This window comes from Ambystoma mexicanum, chromosome 1p, assembly GCF_040938575.1.
Source record: "Ambystoma mexicanum isolate Mex_15411 chromosome 1p, UKY_AmexF1_1, whole genome shotgun sequence".
Classification (NCBI taxonomy): domain Eukaryota; kingdom Metazoa; phylum Chordata; class Amphibia; order Caudata; family Ambystomatidae; genus Ambystoma; species Ambystoma mexicanum.
Window position 1 is genome coordinate 1,153,608,101 of NC_090921.1, and position 22,705 is coordinate 1,153,630,805.

The 22,705-nt window shown below is 46.7% G+C and overlaps 1 protein-coding gene across 1 annotated transcript in view; it reads right to left on the reverse strand.

Annotated features, from left to right (window-relative positions):
- Positions 1 to 22,705, reverse strand: part of LOC138450289 (B-cell receptor CD22-like) — a 267,696-nt gene that overhangs the window by 130,476 nt on the left and 114,515 nt on the right. The window contains exon 4 of the mRNA XM_069604829.1: positions 1,995 to 2,288. Coding sequence (XP_069460930.1) covers positions 1,995 to 2,288 — 294 coding nt within the window. The remainder of the gene's footprint in view (positions 1 to 1,994; positions 2,289 to 22,705) is intronic.

Here is a 22,705-nt window from a genome sequence, read left to right on the forward strand (position 1 = left end):
ACACCTTGCTCGCACATTTACACTCACGGACCACTTCCTCCCACCGGCCAATACCTCACCTTGCACACTCCTTCAGTAATCCTCCTGCATGCTCTGACCTTCCTCTGCCTGGTCTCTTGGTCCGCCCTCCAGCTCATTTGAACTCACTCAAACAATCTGCACCTTCCTGTTTCCTGTGCCCCTTTTTATTCTCTCCCACCACTCTCCATTGACGATAACCATCACCCGATTCTCTGAAAGCTCAACACGAAAAAGTAATCTGCTTTCCCTACCTCAGATATGTAGTCCTGGCTTTGCTCCTTTCCATTAAGGGGGCTCTTTTCCATGCAGTGTCCAGCACAAGCTTTACCCCCACCATAGACAGACTAGACGTGCTTCCTGGGCCATAATACCACAGTCGTTTGCACACCTGTGTAGACCAATGAATGGATCTGGAGGATATAATTTATTGTATGTATGGCAGTGCGATTTGCTACATTTTGGCACAACCGTTTCAGCATGAGCCATTTTGATGTGGTTGGTGGGGGTGATGGTCCCCCTTCGCCATGCCCTGCTGGCCAGGGACCTAACACCAGCACCGTTTCTTGAATATACTGATATCCACAATACTAATACATGCAGTGTTCTGGATGTAAGTGAGGCTGACAGAAAAGCTTCACATGTTCCGAGAACCGTTCATTCCTTGAATATACCGACATCCAAAGTGTTACGTTTTGGATGTCATATAGTGAAGGAATTCACTGCCCAAGTAAAAGGGAAGGGTCAAAGTCCCCATTTTTTGGTGTAGAGAACTCCAAGTGAAATCAATCATTCACACCAAGGACAATACAGTTGTATTCTTAAAGTAATGCAGCTTTTAGATTGATATGACGACATCCAAGCCAACTTGCTATAGAATACAAAACTAATTCTAAAACATACTTTGTTCTTATTAAAGCTTTGCATAGGAGTATTGGATTATGCAGAGAGAGCATCAGGCGGACAAGTACCTTTTCCTATATGTTCTGAAATCATATAACTCGGAATATAAGGTACTGGTCAAACCAGTGAAGGACCTGTTGACCAGATTCTTTACTGCATTAATTCTGAGCTTCATGTTTGTCTACGGATGCTATTATAGCAACTATATGTGGTATGTCTTCAGTATGTGAGGTAACAACGTTTATTCAGAGGTATGTATTTTTCTGTAGCAGAGATTTTAACATTATTTGTATTCAATGTTCCCTCGACCAAGTATTTTACAACACCTCCTATAAAATCACTGAGGTGGGCATGTGGCGGCACATTCCTTGATGTCATCAAAGGTTAAAAGCAAGGGGATATCCTTCCCACCATTGTTATGATCTTATTGAAATGATGCCTCTTTAAAGAGGGTGGGAAGATAGCAAGAGAGGGGCATTAGGTACTAAGAAACATTGGGCCTCAATACAGTTGTGCAGGTAATTTGCATTAAATCCACTGAATCACCACTAAAATGGTTTACCATTACCACCTCACAGTCCCCTATTTTGGACTTTTGGTGGAAGTACTGCAAGTAGTTATTCTGCTGCAGTCAACCTGCTGATTGTTTTAGGATTTTTGCTGAAGGTGAATCCACTGTGCTTCCAAACTTGGAATGTGGTGGTGCGGTTAACATGGTGGTAATCCCATTACTGACAAAATAGTGTTGGTAATGGAATTTCCACCACTTTTATACCATACCATCAAACTCATAATTAGTCCCTTGCATTCAGTTGTCTAAAGCACAGGGCCTGTTGGTTCAAGTCAGTTTGTAATCCTCAGACACCTGTGCTCTCTTGGGCAAATTACTGTCTACATGTCCCCAATTTGAGCATGCATGGAAGCGCAAACAAACCAAGGCGTTTTGTCAAGTACATGAACTATGGGGATCCGTTATGGGAGAGATTAATACTTTTTCAATTGAAGAAGGTTAGTAAAACCAAACTATTATCAACATAATTCTTTTTATACACGAAATGTTATCACATACTTACATTTCACGTGAAGGGCAGTTGTTGTAGATATCCTACAGGTATTGCCATATTTGTCTGCTATTGTATAAGCTTTGCATTTGATCACTCTACCGTGATCCAGCCAGGAAGGAGTTATCCTCAGTGATATGTTTTGGAAACCATCTGTCATCAGTTTTCCCATAGTGATGGCTTCACCATTGCCATTGTACCACTGAAGGTTCTTCACTCTGCCACATTGCTGACCAGAACAACTCAAAACAGCTTCATTTCCTTCCTGCATTTCTTGGGGCGAGAGGATATTGAGCTTACAAAATCCTAGAAAACAAAATATTTAATTTGTTTTAATTTTTGTGTATATGGTTTTTTAATACCTTTTGCAAAACAAAAAAAGGCATGAATTAAACATGAATAAGAAAATGAGTAAAAAATGCAAATTACAAATGCAAATTCTAAGAACAACATAGAAGTAATATGATTAGACTTATAATATGATTCCTTAGTGGGGAACTAGTTAAATTGATTAAATTCCATCATAAAATTCAGAACAATATCATCAAACTATTTAAAACTAAAAAGATGGTCAGTTACTAATTCATACTCTGCACAGTTTGGATATATAACATAGCAGCAATTAGTAAAGATGTGTGTCTTCTAGTTAAATTCTTTCCCAAAAGCAGGAAGTCTGCAGGATGTCTACATCATGAACACATTTACAAAAGTAAGGAACTAGAATGTGTGTCAGGTTGGTACATTGCACAAATAAGTGTTTGAGGGATTCCACCTTTCCACTTCTCTACAGAGGGCATGACCTAGTTGAAAGATCTGACTTACTTCTGACCACTAGTAATTCCATGGTTTGACAAAAGTTTGTAGCTAAGCCTCATAAATAATGCTCTGCAATGTGCATTTGGTGACTGTATTAAATGACAGAGGTATCTGCTTTACTCTCTTTTCATCATAACATAGTTACGAAACAACTTATATTCATGTTCCTTTTCTGAGGTGGTAATGCAGTCCACCAGCCACAGTGTATTCCTCACAGGCAGGGGATTAGCAAGTATGTCCTCTTTTGTAACATTCATTCTATCCGGAATATCGAAGCAGTGCTGTATCCAAGGATTAAGGATCAGACCAGAACTGTGTGTTGTCAGCATAGATAAGTCTGAATATAGAGAATAAGGCACGGGTGTTAGCATTTTGGCATAGAGAGTCAAAGTTCTCCACTTTACCATTGCCTTAATGGAGGCAAGAGCTAGTTCTGATCTAATTATGTCATTGGGGACACCTCGGGGTAACTCCAATACACAGTGCCAGATTTGCCATCGACTCTTTCCCAAGGAAATTGGATGTCTTCACATTCTTCTCCGTACATCAGAGCAGGGATAACCTTTACCTTATAAAATGTTGTGACAGGTAAAAAGCGAAATTTTCCAGGTTTCACAATTTACTTTACCCATCTGGGCACAGAAGGCAACGCATTCATGTGGACATTTAATTTGAATTGCAGTATTTGTGTTTTATTTGAAAGCCAATATATTTCCACAAGGCCACCTTCTCCAATTCAGTATTATTAAGGACCATTTGAACGAGTCGACATTTCATCATTTTAGATATGTAATCAGGATTTCTGTTTTTCTGGGGATACATTTCGAGGTCTAGGTCCTTCATGAAGTTGTCAAAGGTGTTGATCGAGCGATGCAACCCAATTTGGGTCTGATCTTATAAGATCAAATCATCTGCATAAGCAAGATGTTGAATTTGTAATATGCCCAAATGGGGAAGGAAAACATCTTGTGCGTTGAGGTTGCAGGGAACGTCTGCCATATACAAATTAAAGAGGACCGCGGCTAGGACACAGTCTTGACACAGCCCTTGGTATGACTGATAAGGGCAGTTAAAGTGCCTTCTCTATCCAGTCTAATTTGGACCTGAGTTCGAAGATGTAAGTGTATTAAACGCGGAGGGACTGAGGTTGTCTGCACTGATTAAAATCTATCCGAAGAAAGTGATTCTAATTTGTATTTACTGTAGTCTAATGTGGTACAGAGATTGTTCCATCTGTACATTTGAAATAGGTGAAATCAATATTTGAAAAGATCCACGACCTCCCTTAAACCAAGATTTCACATTGTGATGTACTTAGAGTGGGGTTTAGATTCTCCTGGAAGTAGTATCCATGACAAAAGAATACAACTTTTAGCCAGAGAAATAGGAAGGATAACACTTTCAGGGAAAACTTGATTGTGCTTTATTGTGCCAAGAAAACAGGGTCTTGCAACAGGCATTCCTTTGAAAACTGCAAAAGGTGCATCCCTAAAAAATTATTTGTACTAAATAAATCTCTATAGTCATGAGAAGTCCATTTATTTTCACTGCTGCCATTGGTGCCTTCTTTTTATTCCTTCACACAACCTTTAAAAACTGTTTTGCACATCTGTGCCGTAAACAATCCTATGAAATGAAGAACGCACGTGCAATTTTGATTTTATTGTGATCCGCACTAGTAAGGAATCTGTTATTAAGATGAAGTTGATCGCAAATCTCTTGCCTTCTTGCTTTTTTCTTAATCCTTTGAAAAACGAGTTACTATCGGAATATAGTGTATTAACAGGTCTACCTTTTCTCTGATTGTGTAATGTTCTCGTAAATATAATTTACTGTTTTGCTTTTCTTTGGCTTGTGACAACATAACTATTTAACATTGTATTTTAGTTGCTGTATAATGTCATTATGTCAAACAAATGTTTTGGTTATTGAGAAATAAACCAAATATATTTGATGTCATTATTACTATTATAACAAGATCTCTGTTCTATTGGATTACTGAGAATGTGGTATCCCCATCTTGATATGCTTTTGAATTGCCAACCTACTGGCAGATAACGTTGAAAATCAGCATTGGTTATTTTAACTCCCTCTTGCCCTTTGACTTCTGAGGTCCCAGAAAGTCCCTTCCATTAAATCGCAATTACTGTACCCTTCAAAATTGCAGTTCAAGTGAATATGAGATTAGACATGTTGTGAAAAAGGCTTGTACGTCGCTCAATCTGACTGTCATCTTTTTGAAGTTGCATTGACTGAACTGCATGCAGCTCACACGCTGTAGGAAGGAGGAGGTGTGCTGGCAGAGTTCTCTGGCACTCAGGAATCGCTGTGATGGCGGCAGGGCCGTGTGTGGGTGAGGAATACTGTATTAGACATAGCACAAGGCGGGAGGATGGAGGTGCATTGACTGAGCTGCATGCAGCTCACACGCTGTAGGAAGGAGGAGGTGAGCTGGCAGAGTGGGTGAGGAATACTGTATTAGACACGGCAATAAACTCATGCTGGCAAGCAGATAACTGACTTCCCGCGACCGTTCTCCTTGCCAGGAATCTGCCAGGAATCTGAACAACGAGCTGGCTTCTCGCTGACCAGTAGCAGACTCCTCGAAGAAAAGGTGGCAGCAGGGCCAGTTAAGTGAACTGTCAGCAGATTCTTGTGTTTCCATTTATTATTAACTTGAATGCTGGCATGGTGGATTTCGGCAGCTATTTTTATGCAGCTTATTTGCCTGAAGATATGCTGCAGAAAACCTACATTGCAGTGGGGCCCGAATTCCCACAATACTAAATAGTGCAGACCGGGAAGCGCCTGCTGCCTACTTTATGCATCGTATTAGATGAGTTAGGACTGGAGGACTGGTGATGGCATTTAACAGTGACACAGAGAGACGTCCTACGGAGATGGAAATTAATAGATTTGCATTGAAACAGCCTTAAAAGTACATGCTATCACAAAGAGAAGATTACCGGAGGGAGCGCTGAGCCGGAGACAAGCTCCGATGAAATCAGTTGGTGTCATTTGCAGCAGTGATCCTTCAGCTCTTTTATTGGGTTGGGGCGCGGGACAAGACGCCTGGAAGTTTGCTTCCCTCTTACCTACTGGAAGACAAACTTATGGCCGTCAGGGATACTTTGCATTCTGACTGGTGTCATTCAAGGTTCTTGGAATGCTCAGTCTTCTGAACAAGTGAGCTCACTCAATGTGAAAATATCCCCATTCAATCTTCACAACCCATAACATGGCCATTATGCATTTTCAAACCGCTTGTATCCATCCACATGGAAGTGCTGAATATGCCGAGCTGAAATGGGAAGCTCCTGTTTTAAGTGTTTGCCACTGACATGTAGACAACATGCGCTTTGAAACTGAAGCCAAAAAGTCCTACAGATCCTATTCCCCTTTTGGAGGTCGCTAAATGAACTACTAGAGTCGGCCCTGGGCATTGGAAGTCTGAATGGTGACCCAGGGCAGGGTCGGACTAGGGCATAATGTCTTGGCACCAATGCAAAAGTGGCCGACAGTGGCAAAAGGCAATTCAGTTGTTCGTTTTGTGACAGACTGAACTGGAGGCTCTAAAGCCCTTTAAGATGAGTAGCGGTACAGCTGGAGATAGATGAGGATGCAGATTGTATTCATACATCCATAATCAAGATGACACAAATAGTTTGACAAAAGGTTGTCTGTTTTAATATCAAGTATCTAAAACAGGGAGTACAACGAACAGCAGCAATCGCTCGATGCTCTGACTCTTAACTACTTCATAAAAAAGCTGGGTTCTTATACCCATAACTGGCCCGTTTTGACCTGCATCATTACCAGCATCATTTTACGTGGCAAACTACAAAAACGTATCGGGTGGTGGGATTGGTTCTAAGTGAATAACTAAGCATAGGTTCTATATCTGTATGGAGTAACGGAAAGAGGTAATTGGATAGTTAACATCATGTGGGGTGACTGAGTCCTCCCTTCAAAATGGCCACTATGTACGTCACTAAATGTATGACGTCCCAATGGCTACACACACTATAGGACCCCCAACTACGTGGTCCCCTACACTTGGTTGGCTTCTAACCCCCGTCAGTACTTTTCCACCTACGTTTAGCAGCATGCAGACTGAATAACCAGTTGAGGCTGAGCTCGTCTTAGCACCAGCTTCCCACCAATTAAAATATCATCCATCATCACCTAAATGGTCCACTGTAAACTAGTGCTTTGAAGTTGGCCTTGAGTTTGTACTGTTCTCTGAGAATTTTTAAGGAGTATGGGCACTAGCCGGCTTCCATGCATAGGTGTGATCATCTCGTCCATCCAACTTTCTTCCATCACGTGACTGGACACCATGAAATTGAGCATTTTCGTGTATTTTATTTTATTTTCAATAGTCCTCTGACGTCTTTGTTTTTGCTTGACCTCTCTGAACAGGAGCTTCTGTTCCTTCACGTTAATTGTATCCAATGTCAGCCAATTCCAGTTTGATAAGACCTTGGGTTTCTTGGCTCTGTGAACTCCATAGGTGAAATTTTATTATTTTTAATTAAAATGCTTTTCTCAACTGTGACACTAAAATTAGGCCTTCTTGCTTCGTTCAGTACTGCTTATGTACGTAGTGGAAACATTCATTCTTTACTTGTCCATATTTATCTACAGAGATATATATGAATATGTTGGCGCTTGCCGTGGTCTAATCTATTTAAAAGCATGTGGCTAGCTTCATGATTGCTTTGCTGCATGTGTTTCATTGTATCTGTACACATTTTAACTAACTGAGTATCTTCATCAGGTCTGTGGCATGAGTCTCTTCATCTTGATCCCAAGATGTCACTTATCGTTGGTACTTCTTTTCTTTATAAATTGTCTGCCTTTCTGATCCGGTTATCTTTCTATATGGGTGTCGATTCAACTTTATACAACGTCACCATTCATCCTTGTTATTTAGTTTCTTTGTTTCTTTAGGAATCTTGTTCAAATGGCCATCACATTGTCTTGGATGCAAATATGGTTTCCTCAATAGGTACTTTGCCTCCCATATTCTCTCAGGTATAGGTATTGTTATGGGTACAGCACAGAGTCCACACTCTTCTCTTTGCTGGTTTAACTGTTCAGTGTACGTCACATACTTTGGTTCATACGTTTCAGGTAATGTAGGCGGTGCAGTTGGAGTGGGGGTATTTGGCTCCTCCTCTACAAGACCATTTGAATAGTACCCAAGGGGGAGTTTTTTTAAATAAAACGTGATGTAACTTGTGCATTTTAAAGAATATTTATTCAGCAACACTGGTCATAACTACTACTAGCGGCATAGGGAAGTACCTCAACAAATTGGGACATATTGGCCAAACAAGTGGCCCACTTTCACCAAAATACTGGCCCACAGTAGCATTTTGTGCTTTTGGTTCTGGCATTGCCCTATGGGCTAGTCCGAGCCTGGCCACTTAATATGTTTGAAAAATTGCATTAAGAGTTGGATGGTTGTCTGTTGCCTGTAGCAGAACATTGTCCCTGTACATGTCCAGGAGGCTGCGGTGAATATTGTAAGGTTGTGTAAGCTTCCCAGATTGAGAATGCTATAAATGAATACCATGCCGAAGTTGCATCAGTGTTTATGTATGTTCCTTTTAGAACATTGTCACTGATTGTACTGAGGGTTTTCAAAAAGTGTTGTAAGCTTTTTTGTTTCCCACTCAAATAACATTTCAACAAACAGACTGGGTAAATGCAGTAAGCTTGGCAAAGTTGTGTTTTTTACTGAACCTCCCGCGGTCTTGTGTTTGAAAATTGGATAACTCATATACGTAAGATACTGAACCCAAAAAGGGATTGTGGCTAGACCATAATGCTGTGCAGTATTAAATTAACCATGAAACAGCAATGGGGCACGTTAGAGTATGCATCCTGCCCCTGACACAGAAGCTGCCACGCGCATGCCCCCCAACCTGAGGAGAGTGATAGGGGAGCACGCAGAGACCCAGGATGACTGATGGGGGGAGCACGCACAAACCTGGGGTGAGTACCGCGAGGGTGCAGGTGGCAGAGCTGCTGGGCACTGGTCCCTGATGCAAGGCGTGTACAGCCCTCGCCGACATCCTCTGCCTCTCCCCAATCACCATCTGCCAGCGCCAGCCGTTCGCGCTCTCTCCAGTCCCCTGCGGCCCCTTTGTCTACCTCCTCGCCTGTCTCTTAAGATGCACAAGCGCCCAGCTCACCTCCACAGGTGGGCCTCTACTTCTCGCGCTGGCCACTCTCAGGTGGGTGTAACGAGAGTGACTTAGTCATAATAACTCCTCCAAGACTGCTATTGTACCCGTTACCGGACTGTGTATAGCTAGTGTATGACTCTCACAGATAGGTGCTATAATTAACCAACTAGTGGTACTCATTTTATCACCAAAGGGTGAAAGGTTGGCACTGGCTCTCGAATGACAAGCAATCAGCAATCTGACCTCATGTGACCATTTTTGTCTTTGTATTATGGCACCTGCAGTTCTGCAAAGGGAGGGGATTGGGGTTGAGGAGTGGGTTTAAATGTGTTAATGCATAATAAATTATATGCCTGAGTTCGATTTTGCCATCTGATCTGTGGTGGAGAGTGTTGCGATGAGATGCATATGTAGTATTATAGCGACTGTACTGTGACGTCTAGGCACTAGCAGTGAGACATTTGTCTCATCCTTTAGCGAGGCAGATGTCTGGCGTTTTTTGGCAGCGCAAGTCTGTGATCCTGTTTACTGAGAATACCTTCTGTGGTCTGGAAGGACCGAGGGGGCGGGGGAGCCTAAATGTACCCAGCAGCACAACATGTTCCAATTAAGCCAATAGATCCGGCGTGGCATTTACTGGAGAGCGTCACTCCAGACACTTCTCCGTGGCGTTTACATAAGAGCTCACAGACACCCCTCTGCGGCCTTTACTGGAGACCGTCACTCCAGACACCTTGTTGCAGTAGAGGCGGTGAGAGGTAGAGCTAGATTGGGCATGCAGTGGGTGTTTGTTTTGACAGGACTTCAGTGAAGGACACACATGGGTGCTGAAGGCAGACCTGTTTATACATTTTTAATTACACCATTAGCTGGTTTACAGCTCCAATTAAGTCCTTAACTCTTGAAGGCTGCTCTGAGAAAACACTGCAAAGTTTGATGGTAACGCTTGATTAATGTAAGCTCAACGAATTCCCATGAAGAGATGTTTTGAACGGGGAGGTGCAGGAACTGGGTGGCACTCTCTCTCTTGCAGCATTTGAACAGCTACTATGATATATCCTATGACCACACAGTGGTCAAAACCTTACCCTAACATCCCCAACCTATCGATAACCTCTCCCTAAACCTCATTCCGGTTTCCCTACGTCCCCCTTCCTATCCAACCATTGTCACCCTAACCCTCCTCACCTGCTGGGGTTGCAAAGCCCTGTATAAGCATCGACTTGCAGCAGGTCCAAAAACTGCAGTGGGGGTGGTTGGTTCATGCCACTCCTGCACCTCGGAGCTGTGGACCCTGTCACAGAACTGTATGCAAAGTTGTTATTTTATGAGTTCTGTTGTAATGTAACAGACACATGAACCCTCCATAAGTAGCATTTTCTGTAAAGTTGTGAATTGATGCGATTCACGGATGATGGTTTGAGGGCCACTTTTTTTAAGGTGAGGGGTGGCCCACTTTTTTGAGGGGTGTGTCACTTTATTTTGGGTGACCGGGCCTATTTCTTGTCCCAGTCCGACCCTGCCACAAGATCGAGTTGGAGCTACAAATAAAATGTCAAATCAGTCATATGTGCAATCCAGTACTGATTTGCTGCATGAAATCTCATGACAGAGGCATGTACGGAACACACCAAACTAACTGAGATGGGAAAATTAAATAAAACATTGAATTTCTTGAGGTGCTTTGTTGTCTACATTAACATCATCACAGTAACATCTGGTTTTGCTTGCATTGCTTTTAGGGTAAACATGTGTCTTAGAGTGTAGTGCTTTAACTGAAAAATAGAATAAGTATGTATTTTCAACCAGGGGGGCATTGCTAAGTGGCCATTCTGTGAGGACCTCTTCTCTTTCAGCTCCCGAGGATCCAGCATTATCCTGGCCTGAAAGAGTGGACCCAGCATGCTTGGGTCCATTGATTGCATCACAGCAGCTGTCAGAAGTTGGTTTGCACAAGCGGGTGCTAAAGGAGTGCTGGTTGCTGATGTGGAAGCGGAGAGCAAGGTCGTGAAGTTCGGCACCCCACAGGAGAACAAAGACTAATTGGTGGCTTCAGCGAGACATACGGGTGAATGAACATAGTTGCAGGGTGAGCCAAAGCGGTATCATTGTGAAGCGGGGTGCAGTGAGTGCGGTGCCTGGCCACAGCTGGGGCCTGACCTGAGGAGCGAAGGCTGGTGCGACCGGTATGTATTGTGACAAGCTGAGCAGTGGAAAGTGAGGAGGAGGAAGATAAATGAGCCAGCGGCTCTCACTCGGGATCGGCTGGCCATTATATGCAGGGACAACGCCTACATTTTTGCTAGCCTGAAACAAGGAGATATACGACTTTGGCACTATTGGTTTGAGTCCCGTTAGAAGCTATCTCCCCCTCTGGTCCGCCCCTGCCGCACCCGCAGTGTACGAAAGGGAGACTACAGAATGAAGGATATTGAAGTTTGACAATAGATGGCATCCTGTTCCCAGTGTGGTCCATCCCCTATGGGAGGAAGCTGCCGCAGGCCCGAGCTGGGAGCCGTAAGCGTTGAGTTAAAGGCCTGATCTGCGCGGAAACCAGCTCCATCTATGGTCTTTCCCTGGTGGACTGCGGTGTGCAGAAGGCGGCGAATGAACAAAGTCTCGTTTGTGTGTATCGGTAAGGGGCATCCCCTGTACAGCGTGGCCCTGCTTGCACGGACGGAAGCTTTTGGACAGAAGGAGGTGCTTGGAATACACAGAACTGGCACAATTGGATGCAACAAATGGCTGCCTAGTGCAGAAATTGCTGGAGGTATATGTTACATGCTGCTGTACCCAGCAAAACTGAAGGTGATACGAGAGGGCAGATCGCATTTCTTTGAGACAACAGAAGACGCCCAAGCATGGATGGACCAACAGGGTATCCCGCAAGGGAGACCCAGGAATGCCAATAATGACGCTAATCTACCTGGGGGGCAACGGGAGTGTGACTGCCATGGAAAACATGGTTCTGCCATCATGAATACTATGTAAGTCAGATGGAATACAATTAAAGGAGCAACGAGTGAAGGTATTGCCGCAGATGGCGACATGACAAGCAACCTCAAGACTTTCGTTAGTCAGGATGCCTGTTTTAAGGCATGATGCTGCCGTGGGCCAGCCCCACCTGAGGCACGGGGGGAGGCTGGGCGTTTGTTTAATAGTTATGTTTTGTGAGTGGTGAGTTAGGAGGAGTGAAGGCACGAGTGGAGGAGAAAGCACCAAGCAACGGGAAGAAGCGATAATTGCAGGCAACCAGACACATATCCCTATGACAGCTACTGGGGAAGCACAAAAAGGCAGCATACTGGCAACAAATCCAAACATGTAAGACACAGCATGAATGGGGAGAGTCTGACCCACCCCATTAGGGAGAAATCAGCGGCCGATGGAACAGGAATACCCACCAGCAGACACAAGCCGACAGGCAGTCCTATGGGAACAGATGGGCCATGGGACAATGCAACCAAATGGGCCAAGAAAAAGTGGTCATAGCCACCTGGAACGTCAAGGGACTAAACGCTTGGCTGAATAGAGCAAAAGTACAGATTGCTATGCTGCAAGAAACACATTTAACAGCGCAAAAGCAAATTAAGATAGCCAAGAAATGGGGAGGACAAATGTATAGCTCAACATACTCGAACTATGCCTGGGGAGTTCTGATATGGATAGCTCCGGAGTTCCCTTCAAACTAATAAGACAAGAGAGGGACATGGAAGGCAGAATGGTGATCGTACACAGAATGTTGGCGTGGCGAACAAAGAGGTGTGCCTGATAAACATGTACGCACCCAACCACAACACGACAGAGTTCTTTAAGACGATTACACCCCGGCTAGCCCCCTACAGAGGAGCACCATACATTTGGGCAGGAGACTTCAACTGCATGCTGAATCCGCAGGTGGATAGATCTGACAGCAAGCAGTGGAAACCAGCTCTGCCGGCCAGGGCCCTACAAAAGACTCTAGACCAGCTGGAATTGGAAGATTTCTGGAGGAAGGTATATGTCAATACCAGGGGATACACACATCATAGCGCCCCGCACGGCACACACACCCGCATAGATTACTTATTTACGGGCAGTGAGTCCCTCTGGGAATTCACAGGGATACATATTAAGGCAGGAATGCTTTCCAACCACGTCCCGATAGTAGCAATATGGACATACATATACAGAGGAGCCCCCATACCCATCTGGAGACTGAGGACAGAGGCACTGACAGACGAGGTCTTCCAGGAATATATTAGAGAGACGATAGAGGAATATTTTACCCATAATGTGGGGAGTGTGGACAGCACTGGCATGGTTTGGGAAGCTTTCAAGGTGGTGGTCAGAGGAGGGCAATAGGGAAGGCGGGAAGACTCAGGGGATCCATCATGGCTGATCTGGGGGAAATAGAAAAGGAGATAGAATGGGCAGGGGAGAAGGGGAAGAACCAGAGGAGCTCTCAGCGCTGCGATTGCAGTGTTGCGCAATGTGGGAAAAACCTGGCAGATTAGATTATGGGAAGTATGTACAGAGACTACACGCTGAAGGGGACAAGCCCCGCAGGCTCCTAGCCTGGCTCACTAAACAAGAGAACAGGCATGAACCAATAACCGCAATCAGGGCTGAGCGAGGAAGTGAGGACCCAAGACGGGATTAATGGGGTGTTCTCGCGGTTATATAAAGAACTGTACTCCAGGAAACAGGAAGCAGAGGCGGAAGATATAACTGATGCCCTAAGGGAGATTCCCCTCCCCAGGTTATCGAAGGAGCAGTTGCAGACATTGGATGCGTCCCTCACGTGTGATGAGCTGACTGCAGTGATAGCCGACCTCCCAACAGACAAATCCGTGGGACCGAATGGGTTACCCAGGGAATTCGATAAGAAATACAAAGACACTTTGGCCCCACACCTGCTAGAGATATTTCACGAGGCATACGAGGAGGGTAGGTTGCCAGAGAGCCTATCGGTATCAGTCATCATACCCATATTGAAACTGGGGAAGCCGCCTCTTGAGTGTGGTTCCTATAGACCGATTTCCCTAATCAATAAGGACCCCAAAATCCTGGATGCAGCCCTAGCGAACCGACTAAAGCAGGTCATATCCATTCTGGTGCACCCAGAACAAATGGGATATGTGCCAGGGAGAAACTCGGCATGGAATCTGCACAGACTCCACCACGTTATTGAACGCATGAACCAAGAACAGAGAGAACACGCGGTGGTGTCGCTATACACCATTAAGGCATTTGATTCAGTGAACAGGAGCTGGCTCCTGGGGGCTCTTGCCCATTTTGGGATAGTGGAGGGGTTCCTCCGCTTGGATTCGGCTTCTTTACAGTGATCCCAGAGCAAGGGTGAAAATGGGTATGCACATCTCGGAGGGGTGGAAGATTGGCAAGGGTATGAAGCAGGGATGGCCACTATCCCTAATGCTATATATACTGGCTCTGGAGCCATTTGCTGTTTTCCTCAGGGCAGAGTATGGGAACGCAGGAATAGAAATAGACGGGGTGGTGCTATGGGCAACATTGCACACCACAGTTTTTTAGCCCATCTGTGCCATTGCAAAAGAGGTCTAGCCATATGCTAATCAGTCCGGTACTGCCACCAATGGGAGACGCCCTACTCGAAATGGTAGGATAGGCCCTCTCTGCACCGAAACACAAGCAACCGCACACATTTTTTCGGCCTTGTTGGGCCTCATCAGCGAGGTGCAGCTTGGTTCCCTATGTCGAAGTGAGAAAGGCATACTCTCTCTCACCTAGCAGTTCAGGCTGGGCAGCCCCTTTGGGGTGAGACCAAGCCTGGTTTGTATATGGCCTTTCCCCTTTCTGTAATGGTTTGGCAGGCTGAAAAACGATGGTCTGGAGGGTTGCCCAAAGCTGTGTCCGTGGTTGTGATTTATTCAAAACTTTCCAGCCATCGACTTTTGGTTTTGTTATAGTCACCTCGAGTGGGACAGGTATGCCCAGATGTGGGCCCTGAGCCGGCTGAGCCTAGAGACCCAAGCTACTCCTCACTGATGACCGCCAACAAGGCGTAAACATTTCAGGGGATGGTTGTAGAGCAGGAATATCACCTTGCAGTTTGAGCAAACTACCCCTTTTAGGTGGGACCAAGCCTGATTTGCATATGGACCTTCCTCTTCTGTAATGGTTTGATAGGCTGAACAACGATGGTCTGGAGGTTTGCCCAAAGCTGTGCCCGTGGTTGTGATTTATTCAAAACTTTCCAGCCATCGACTTTTGGTTTTGTTATAGTCACCTCGAGTGGGACAGGTATGCCCAGATGTGGGCCCTGAGCCGGCTGAGCCTAGAGACCCAAGCTACTCCTCACTGATGACCGCCAACAAGCCGGAAACATTTCAGGGGATGGTTGTAGAGCAGGAATATCACCTTGCAGTTTGAGCAAACTACCCCTTTTTGGGTGGGACCAAGCCTGATTTGCATATGGACCTTCCTCTTCTGTAATGGTTTGATAGGCTGAACAACGATGGTCTGGAGGTTTGCCCAGAGCTGTGCCTGGGTTCATGATTTATTCAAAACCTTCCAGCTATTGACTTTTGGTTTTGCCTCGGGGAGAGTGATAGGGGAGCACGCACAGACCCAGGGTGAGTGATGGGGGAGCACGCACAAACCTGGGGTGAGTACCGGGAGGGTGCAGGTGCCAGAGCTGCCGGGCACTGGTCCCTGATGCAGGGCGTGTACAGCCCTCGCCGACATCCTCTGCCTCTCCCCCACCACCATCTGCCAGTACCAGCCGTTCCTGCCCTCTCCAGTCCCCCGCGGCCCCTTTGTCTACCTCCTCGCCTGTCTCTGAAGATGCACAGGCCCCCAGCTCACCTCCACAGGTGGGCCTCTACTTCTCGCGCTGGCCACTCTCAGGTGGGTGTTCCGAGAGTGACTTAGTCATAATAACTCCTCCAAGACTGCTATGGTACCCGTTACCGGAATGTGTATAGCTAGGGTATGCCTCTCACAGATAGGTGCTATAATTAACCAACTAGTGGTACTCATTTTATCCCCAAAAGGTGAAAGGTTGGCACTGGCTCTCGAATGACAAGCGATCAGCAATCTGACCTCATGTGACCATTTTTGTCTTTCTTTTATGGCACCTGCAGTTCTGCAAAGGGAAGGGATTGGGGTTGAGGAGTGGGTTTAAATGTGTTAATGCATAATAAATAATATGCCTGAGTTCGATATTGCCAGCTGATCTGTGGTGAAGAGTGTCGCGAGGAGATGCGTATGTAGTATTATAGTGACTGTACTGGTGACGTCTAGGCATTAGCAGTGAGACATTTGTCTCGTCCTTTAGCGAGGCAGATGTCTGGCATTTTTTGGCAGCGCAAGTCTGTGATCCTGTTTACTGAGAATACCTTCCGTGGTCTGGAAGGACCAAGGGGGCGGGGGAGCCTAAATGTACCCAACAGCACAACATGTTCCAATTAAACCAATAGATCCGGCGTGGCATTTACTGGAGAGCGTCACTCCAGACACTGCTCCGTGGCGTTTACATGAGAGCTCACAGACACCCCTCTGTGGCCTTGACTGGAGACCGTCACTCCAGACACCTTGTTGCAGTAGAGGCGGTGAGAGGTAGAGCTAGATTGGGCATGCAGTGGGTGTTTGTTTTAACAGGACTTCAGTGAAGGACACACATGGGTGCTGAAGGTAGACCTGTTTATACATTTTTAATTACACCATTAGCGGGTTTATCGCTCCAATTAAGTCCTTAACTCTTGAAGGCTGCTCTGAGAAAACACTGCAAAGTTTGATGGTAACCCTTGATTAAAGCAAGCTCAACAAATTCCCATGAAGAGATGTTTTGACGGGGAGGTGCAGGAACTGGGTGGCACTCTCTCTCTTGCAGCATTTGAACAGCTACTATGATATATCCTATGACCACACAGTGGTCAAAACCTTACCCTAACATCCCCAACCTATCGATAACCTCTCCCTAAACCTCATTCCGGTTTCCCTACGTCCCCCTTCCTATCCAACCATTGTCACCCTAACCCTCCTCCCCTGCTGGGGTTGCAGAGCCCTGTATAAGCATCGACTTGCAGCAGGTCCAAAAACTGCAGTGGGGGTGGTTGGTTCATGCCACTCCTGCACCTCGGAGCTGTGGACCCTGTCACAGAACTGTATGCAAAGTTATTTTATGAGTTCTGTTGTAATGTAACAGACACATGAACCCTCCATAAGTAGCATTTTCTGTAAAGTTGTGAATTGATGCGATTCACGGATGATGGTTTGAGGGCCACTTTTTTTAAGGTGAGGGGTGGCCCACTTTTTTGAGGGGTGTGTCACTTTATTTTGGGTGACCAGGCCTATTTCTTGTCCCAGTCCGACCCTGCCACAAGACCGAGTTGGAGCTACAAATAAAATGTCAAATCAGTCATATGTGCAATCCAGTGCTGATTTGCTGCATGAAATCTCATGACAGAGGCATGTACGGAACACATCAAACTAACTGAGATGGGAAAATTAAATAAAACATTGAATTTCTTGAGGTGCTTTGTTGTCTACATTAACATCATCACAGTAACATCTGGTTTTGCTTGCATTGCTTTTAGGGTAAACATGTGTCTTAGAGTGTAGTGCTTTAACTGAAAAATAGAATAAGTATGTATTTTCAACCAGGGGGGCATTGCTAAGTGGCCATTCTGTGAGGACCTCTTCTCTTTCAGCTCCCGAGGATCCAGCATTATCCTGGCCTGAAAGAGTGGACCCAGCATGCTTGGGTCCATTGATTGCATCACAGCAGCTGTCAGAAGTTGGTTTGCACAAGCGGGTGCTAAAGGAGTGCTGGTTGCTGATGTGGAAGCGGAGAGCAAGGTCGTGAAGTTCGGCACCCCACAGGAGAACAAAGACTAATTGGTGGCTTCAGCGAGACATACGGGTGAATGAACATAGTTGCAGGGTGAGCCAAAGCGGTATCATTGTGAAGCGGGGTGCAGTGAGTGCGGTGCCTGGCCACAGCTGGGGCCTGACCTGAGGAGCGAAGGCTGGTGCGACCGGTATGTATTGTGACAAGCTGAGCAGTGGAAAATGAGGAGGAGGAAGATAAATGAGCCAGCGGCTCTCACTCGGGATCGGCTGGCCATTATATGCAGGGACAACGCCTACATTTTTGCTAGCCTGAAACAAGGAGATATACGACTTTGGCACTATTGGTTTGAGTCCCGTTGGAAGCTAGCTCCCCCTCTGGTCCGCCCCTACCGCACCCGCAGTGTACGAAAGGGAGACTACAGAATGAAGGATATTGAAGTTTGACAATAGATGGCATCCTGTTCCCAGTGCGGTCCATCCCCTATGGGAGGAAGCTGCCGCAGGCCCGAGCTGGGAGCCGTAAGCGTTGAGTTAAAGGCCTGAGCTGCGCGGAAACCAGCTCCATCTATGGTCTTTCCCTGGTGGACTGCGGTGTGCAGAAGGTGGCGAATGAACAAAGTCTCGTTTGTGTGTATCGGTAAGGGGCATCCCCTGTACAGCGTGGCCCTGCTTGCACGGACGGAAGCTTTTGGACAGTAAGGAGGTGCTTGGAATACACAGAACTGGCACAATTGGATGCAACAAATGGCTGCCTAGTGCAGAAATTGCTGCAGGTATATGTTACATGCTGCTGTACCCAGCAAAACTGAAGGTGATACGAGAGGGCAGATCGCATTTCTTTGAGACAACAGAAGACGCCCAAGCATGGATGGACCAACAGGGTATCCCGCAAGGGAGACCCAGGAATGCCAATAATGACGCTAATCTACCTGGGGGCAACGGGAGTGTGACTGCCATGGAAAACATGGTTCTGCCATCATGAATACTATGTAAGTCAGATGGAATACAATTAAAGGAGCAACGAGTGAAGGTATTGCCGCAGATGGCGACAGGACAAGCAACCTCAAGACTTTCGTTAGTCAGGATGCCTGTTTTAAGGCATGATGCTGCCGTGGGCCGGCCCCACCTGAGGCACGGGGGGAGGCTGGGCGTTTGTTTAATAGTTATGTTTTGTGAGTGGTGAGTTAGGAGGAGTGAAGGCACGAGTGGAGGAGAAAGCACCAAGCAACGGGAAGAAGCGATAATTGCAGGCAACCAGACACATATCCCTATGACAGATACTGGGGAAGCACAAAAAGGCAGCATACTGGCAACAAATCCAAACATGTAAGACACAGCATGAATGGGGAGAGTCAGACCCACCCCATTAGGGAGAAATCAGCGGCCGATGGAACAGGAATACCCACCAGCAGACACAAGCCGACAGGCAGTCCTATGGGAACAGATGGGCCATGGGACAATGCAACCAAATGGGCCAAGAAAAAGTGGTCATAGCCACCTGGAACGTCAAGGGACTAAACGCTTGGCTGAATAGAGCAAAAAGTACAGATTGCTATGCTGCAAGAAACACATTTAACAGCGCAAAAGCAAATTAAGATAGCCAAGAAATGGGGAGGACAAATGTATAGCTCAACATACTCGAACTATGCCTGGGGAGTTCTGATATGGATAGCTCCGGAGTTCCCTTCAAACTAATAAGACAAGAGAGGGACATGGAAGGCAGAATGGTGATCGTACACAGAATGTTGGCGTGGCGAACAAAGAGGTGTGCCTGATAAACATGTACGCACCCAACCACAACACGACAGAGTTCTTTAAGACGATTACACCCCGGCTAGCAACCTACAGAGGAGCATCATTCATTTGGGCAGGAGACTTCAACTGCATGCTGAATCCGCAGGTGGATAGATCTGACAGCAAGCAGTGGAAACCAGCTCTGCCGGCCAGGGCCCTACAGAAGACTCTAGATCAGCTGGAATTGGAAGATTTCTGGAGGAAGGTATATGTCAATACCAGGGGATACACACATCATAGCGCCCCGCACGGCACACACACCCGCATAGATTACTTATTTACGGGCAGTGAGTCCCTCTGGGAATTCACAGGGATACATATTAAGGCAGGAATGCTTTCCAACCACGTCCCGATAGTAGCAATATGGACATACATATACAGAGGAGCCCCCATACCCATCTGGAGACTGAGGACAGAGGCACTGACAGACGAGGTCTTCCAGGAATATATTAGAGAGACGATAGAGGAATATTTTACCCATAATGTGGGGAGTGTGGACAGCACTGGCATGGTTTGGGAAGCTTTCAAGGTGGTGGTCAGAGGAGGGCAATAGGGAAGGCGGGAGGACTCAGGGGATCCATCATGGCTGATCTGGGGGAAATAGAAAAGGAGATAGAATGGGCAGGGGAGAAGGGGGAAGAACCAGAGGAGCTCTCAGCGCTGCGATTGCAGTGTTGCGCAATGTGGGAAAAACCTGGCAGATTAGATTATGGGAAGTATGTACAGAGACTACACGCTGAAGGGTCAAGCCCCGCAGGCTCCTAGCCTGGCTCACTAAACAAGAGAACAGGCATGAACCAATAACCGCAATCAGGGCTGAGCGAGAAAGTGAGGACCCAAGACGGGATTAATGGGGTGTTCTCGCGGTTATATAAAGAACTGTACTCCAGGAAACAGGAAGCAGAGGCGGAAGATATAACTGATGCCCTAAGGGAGATTCCCCTCCCCAGGTTATCGAAGGAGCAGTTGCAGACATTGGATGCGTCCCTCACGTGTGATGAGCTGACTGCAGTGATAGCCGACCTCCCAACAGACAAATCCGTGGGACCGAATGGGTTACCCAGGGAATTCGATAAGAAATACAAAGACACTTTGGCCCCACACCTGCTAGAGATATTTCACGAGGCATACGAGGAGGGAAGGTTGCCAGAGAGCCTATCGGTATCAGTCATCATACCCATATTGAAACTGGGGAAGCCGCCTCTTGAGTGTGGTTCCTATAGACCGATTTCCCTAATCAATAAGGACCCCAAAATCCTGGACGCAGCCCTAGCGAACCGACTCAAGCAGGTCATATCCATTCTGGTGCACCCAGAACAAATGGGATATGTGCCAGGGAGAAACTCGGCATGGAATCTGCACAGACTCCACCACGTTATTGAACGCATGAACCAAGAACAGAGAGAACGCGCGGTGGTGTCGCTAGAAACCATTAAGGCATTTGATTCAGTGAACAGGAGCTGGCTCCTGGGGGCTCTTGCCCATTTTGGGATAGTGGAGGGGTTCCTCCGCTTGGATTCGGCTTCTTTACAGTGATCCCAGAGCAAGGGTGAAAATGGGTATGCACATCTCGGAGGGGTGGAAGATTGGCAGGGGTATGAAGCAGGGATGGCCACTATCCCTAATGCTATATATACTGGCTCTGGAGCCATTTGCTGTTTTCCTCAGGGCAGAGTATGGGAACGCAGGAATAGAAATAGACGGGGTGGTGCTATGGGCAACATTGCACACCACAGTTTTTTAGCCCATCTGTGCCATTGCAAAAGAGGCCTAGCCATATGCTAATCAGTCCGGTACTGCCACCAATGGGAGACGCCCTACTCGAAATGGTAGGACAGGCCCTCTCTGCACTGAAACACAAGCAACCGCAGACATTTTTTCGGCCTTGTTGGGCCTCATCAGCGAGGTGCAGCTTGGTTCCCTATGTCGAAGTGAGAAAGGCATACTCTCTCTCACCTAGCAGTTCAGGCTGGGCAGCCCCTTTGGGGTGAGACCAAGCCTGGTTTGTATATGGCCTTTCCCCTTTCTGTAATGGTTTGGCAGGCTGAAAAACGATGGTCTGGAGGGTTGCCCAAAGCTGTCCCCGTGGTTGTGATTTATTCAAAACTTTCCAGCCATCGACTTTTGGTTTTGTTATAGTCACCTCGAGTGGGACAGGTATGCCCAGATGTGGGCCCTGAGCCGGCTGAGCCTAGAGACCCAAGCTACTCCTCACTGATGACCGCCAACAAGGCGGAAACATTTCAGGGGATGGTTGTAGAGCAGGAATATCACCTTGCAGTTTGAGCAAACTACCCCTTTTTAGGTGGGACCAAGCCTGATTTGCATATGGACCTTCCTCTTCTGTAATGGTTTGATAGGCTGAACAACGATGGTCTGGAGGTTTGCCCAAAGCTGTGCCCGTGGTTGTGATTTATTCAAAACTTTCCAGCCATCGACTTTTGGTTTTGTTATAGTCACCTCGAGTGGGACAGGTATGCCCAGATGTGGGCACTGAGCCGGCTGAGCCTAGAGACCCAAGCTACTCCTCACTGATGACCGCCAACAAGGCGGAAACATTTCAGGGGATGGTTGTAGAGCAGGAATATCACCTTGCAGTTTGAGCAAACTACCCCTTTTTGGGTGGGACCAAGCCTGATTTGCATATGGACCTTCCTCTTCTGTAATGGTTTGATAGGCTGAACAACGATGGTCTGGAGGTTTGCCCAGAGCTGTGCCTGGGTTCATGATTTATTCAAAACCTTCCAGCTATTGACTTTTGGTTTTGCCTCGGGGAGAGTGATAGGGGAGCACGCACAGACCCAGGGTGAGTGATGGGGGAGCACGCACAAACCTGGGGTGAGTACCGGGAGGGTGCAGGTGCCAGAGCTGCCGGGCACTGGTCCCTGATGCAGGGCGTGTACAGCCCTCGCTGACATCCTCTGCCTCTCTCCCACCACCATCTGCCAGTACCAGCCGTTCCTGCTCTCTCCAGTCCCCTGCGGCCCCTTTGTCTACCTCCTCGCCTGTCTCTGAAGATGCACAGGCCCCCAGCTCACCTCCACAGGTGGGCCTCTCCTTCTCGCGCTGGCCACTCTCAGGTGGGTGTTCCGAGAGTGA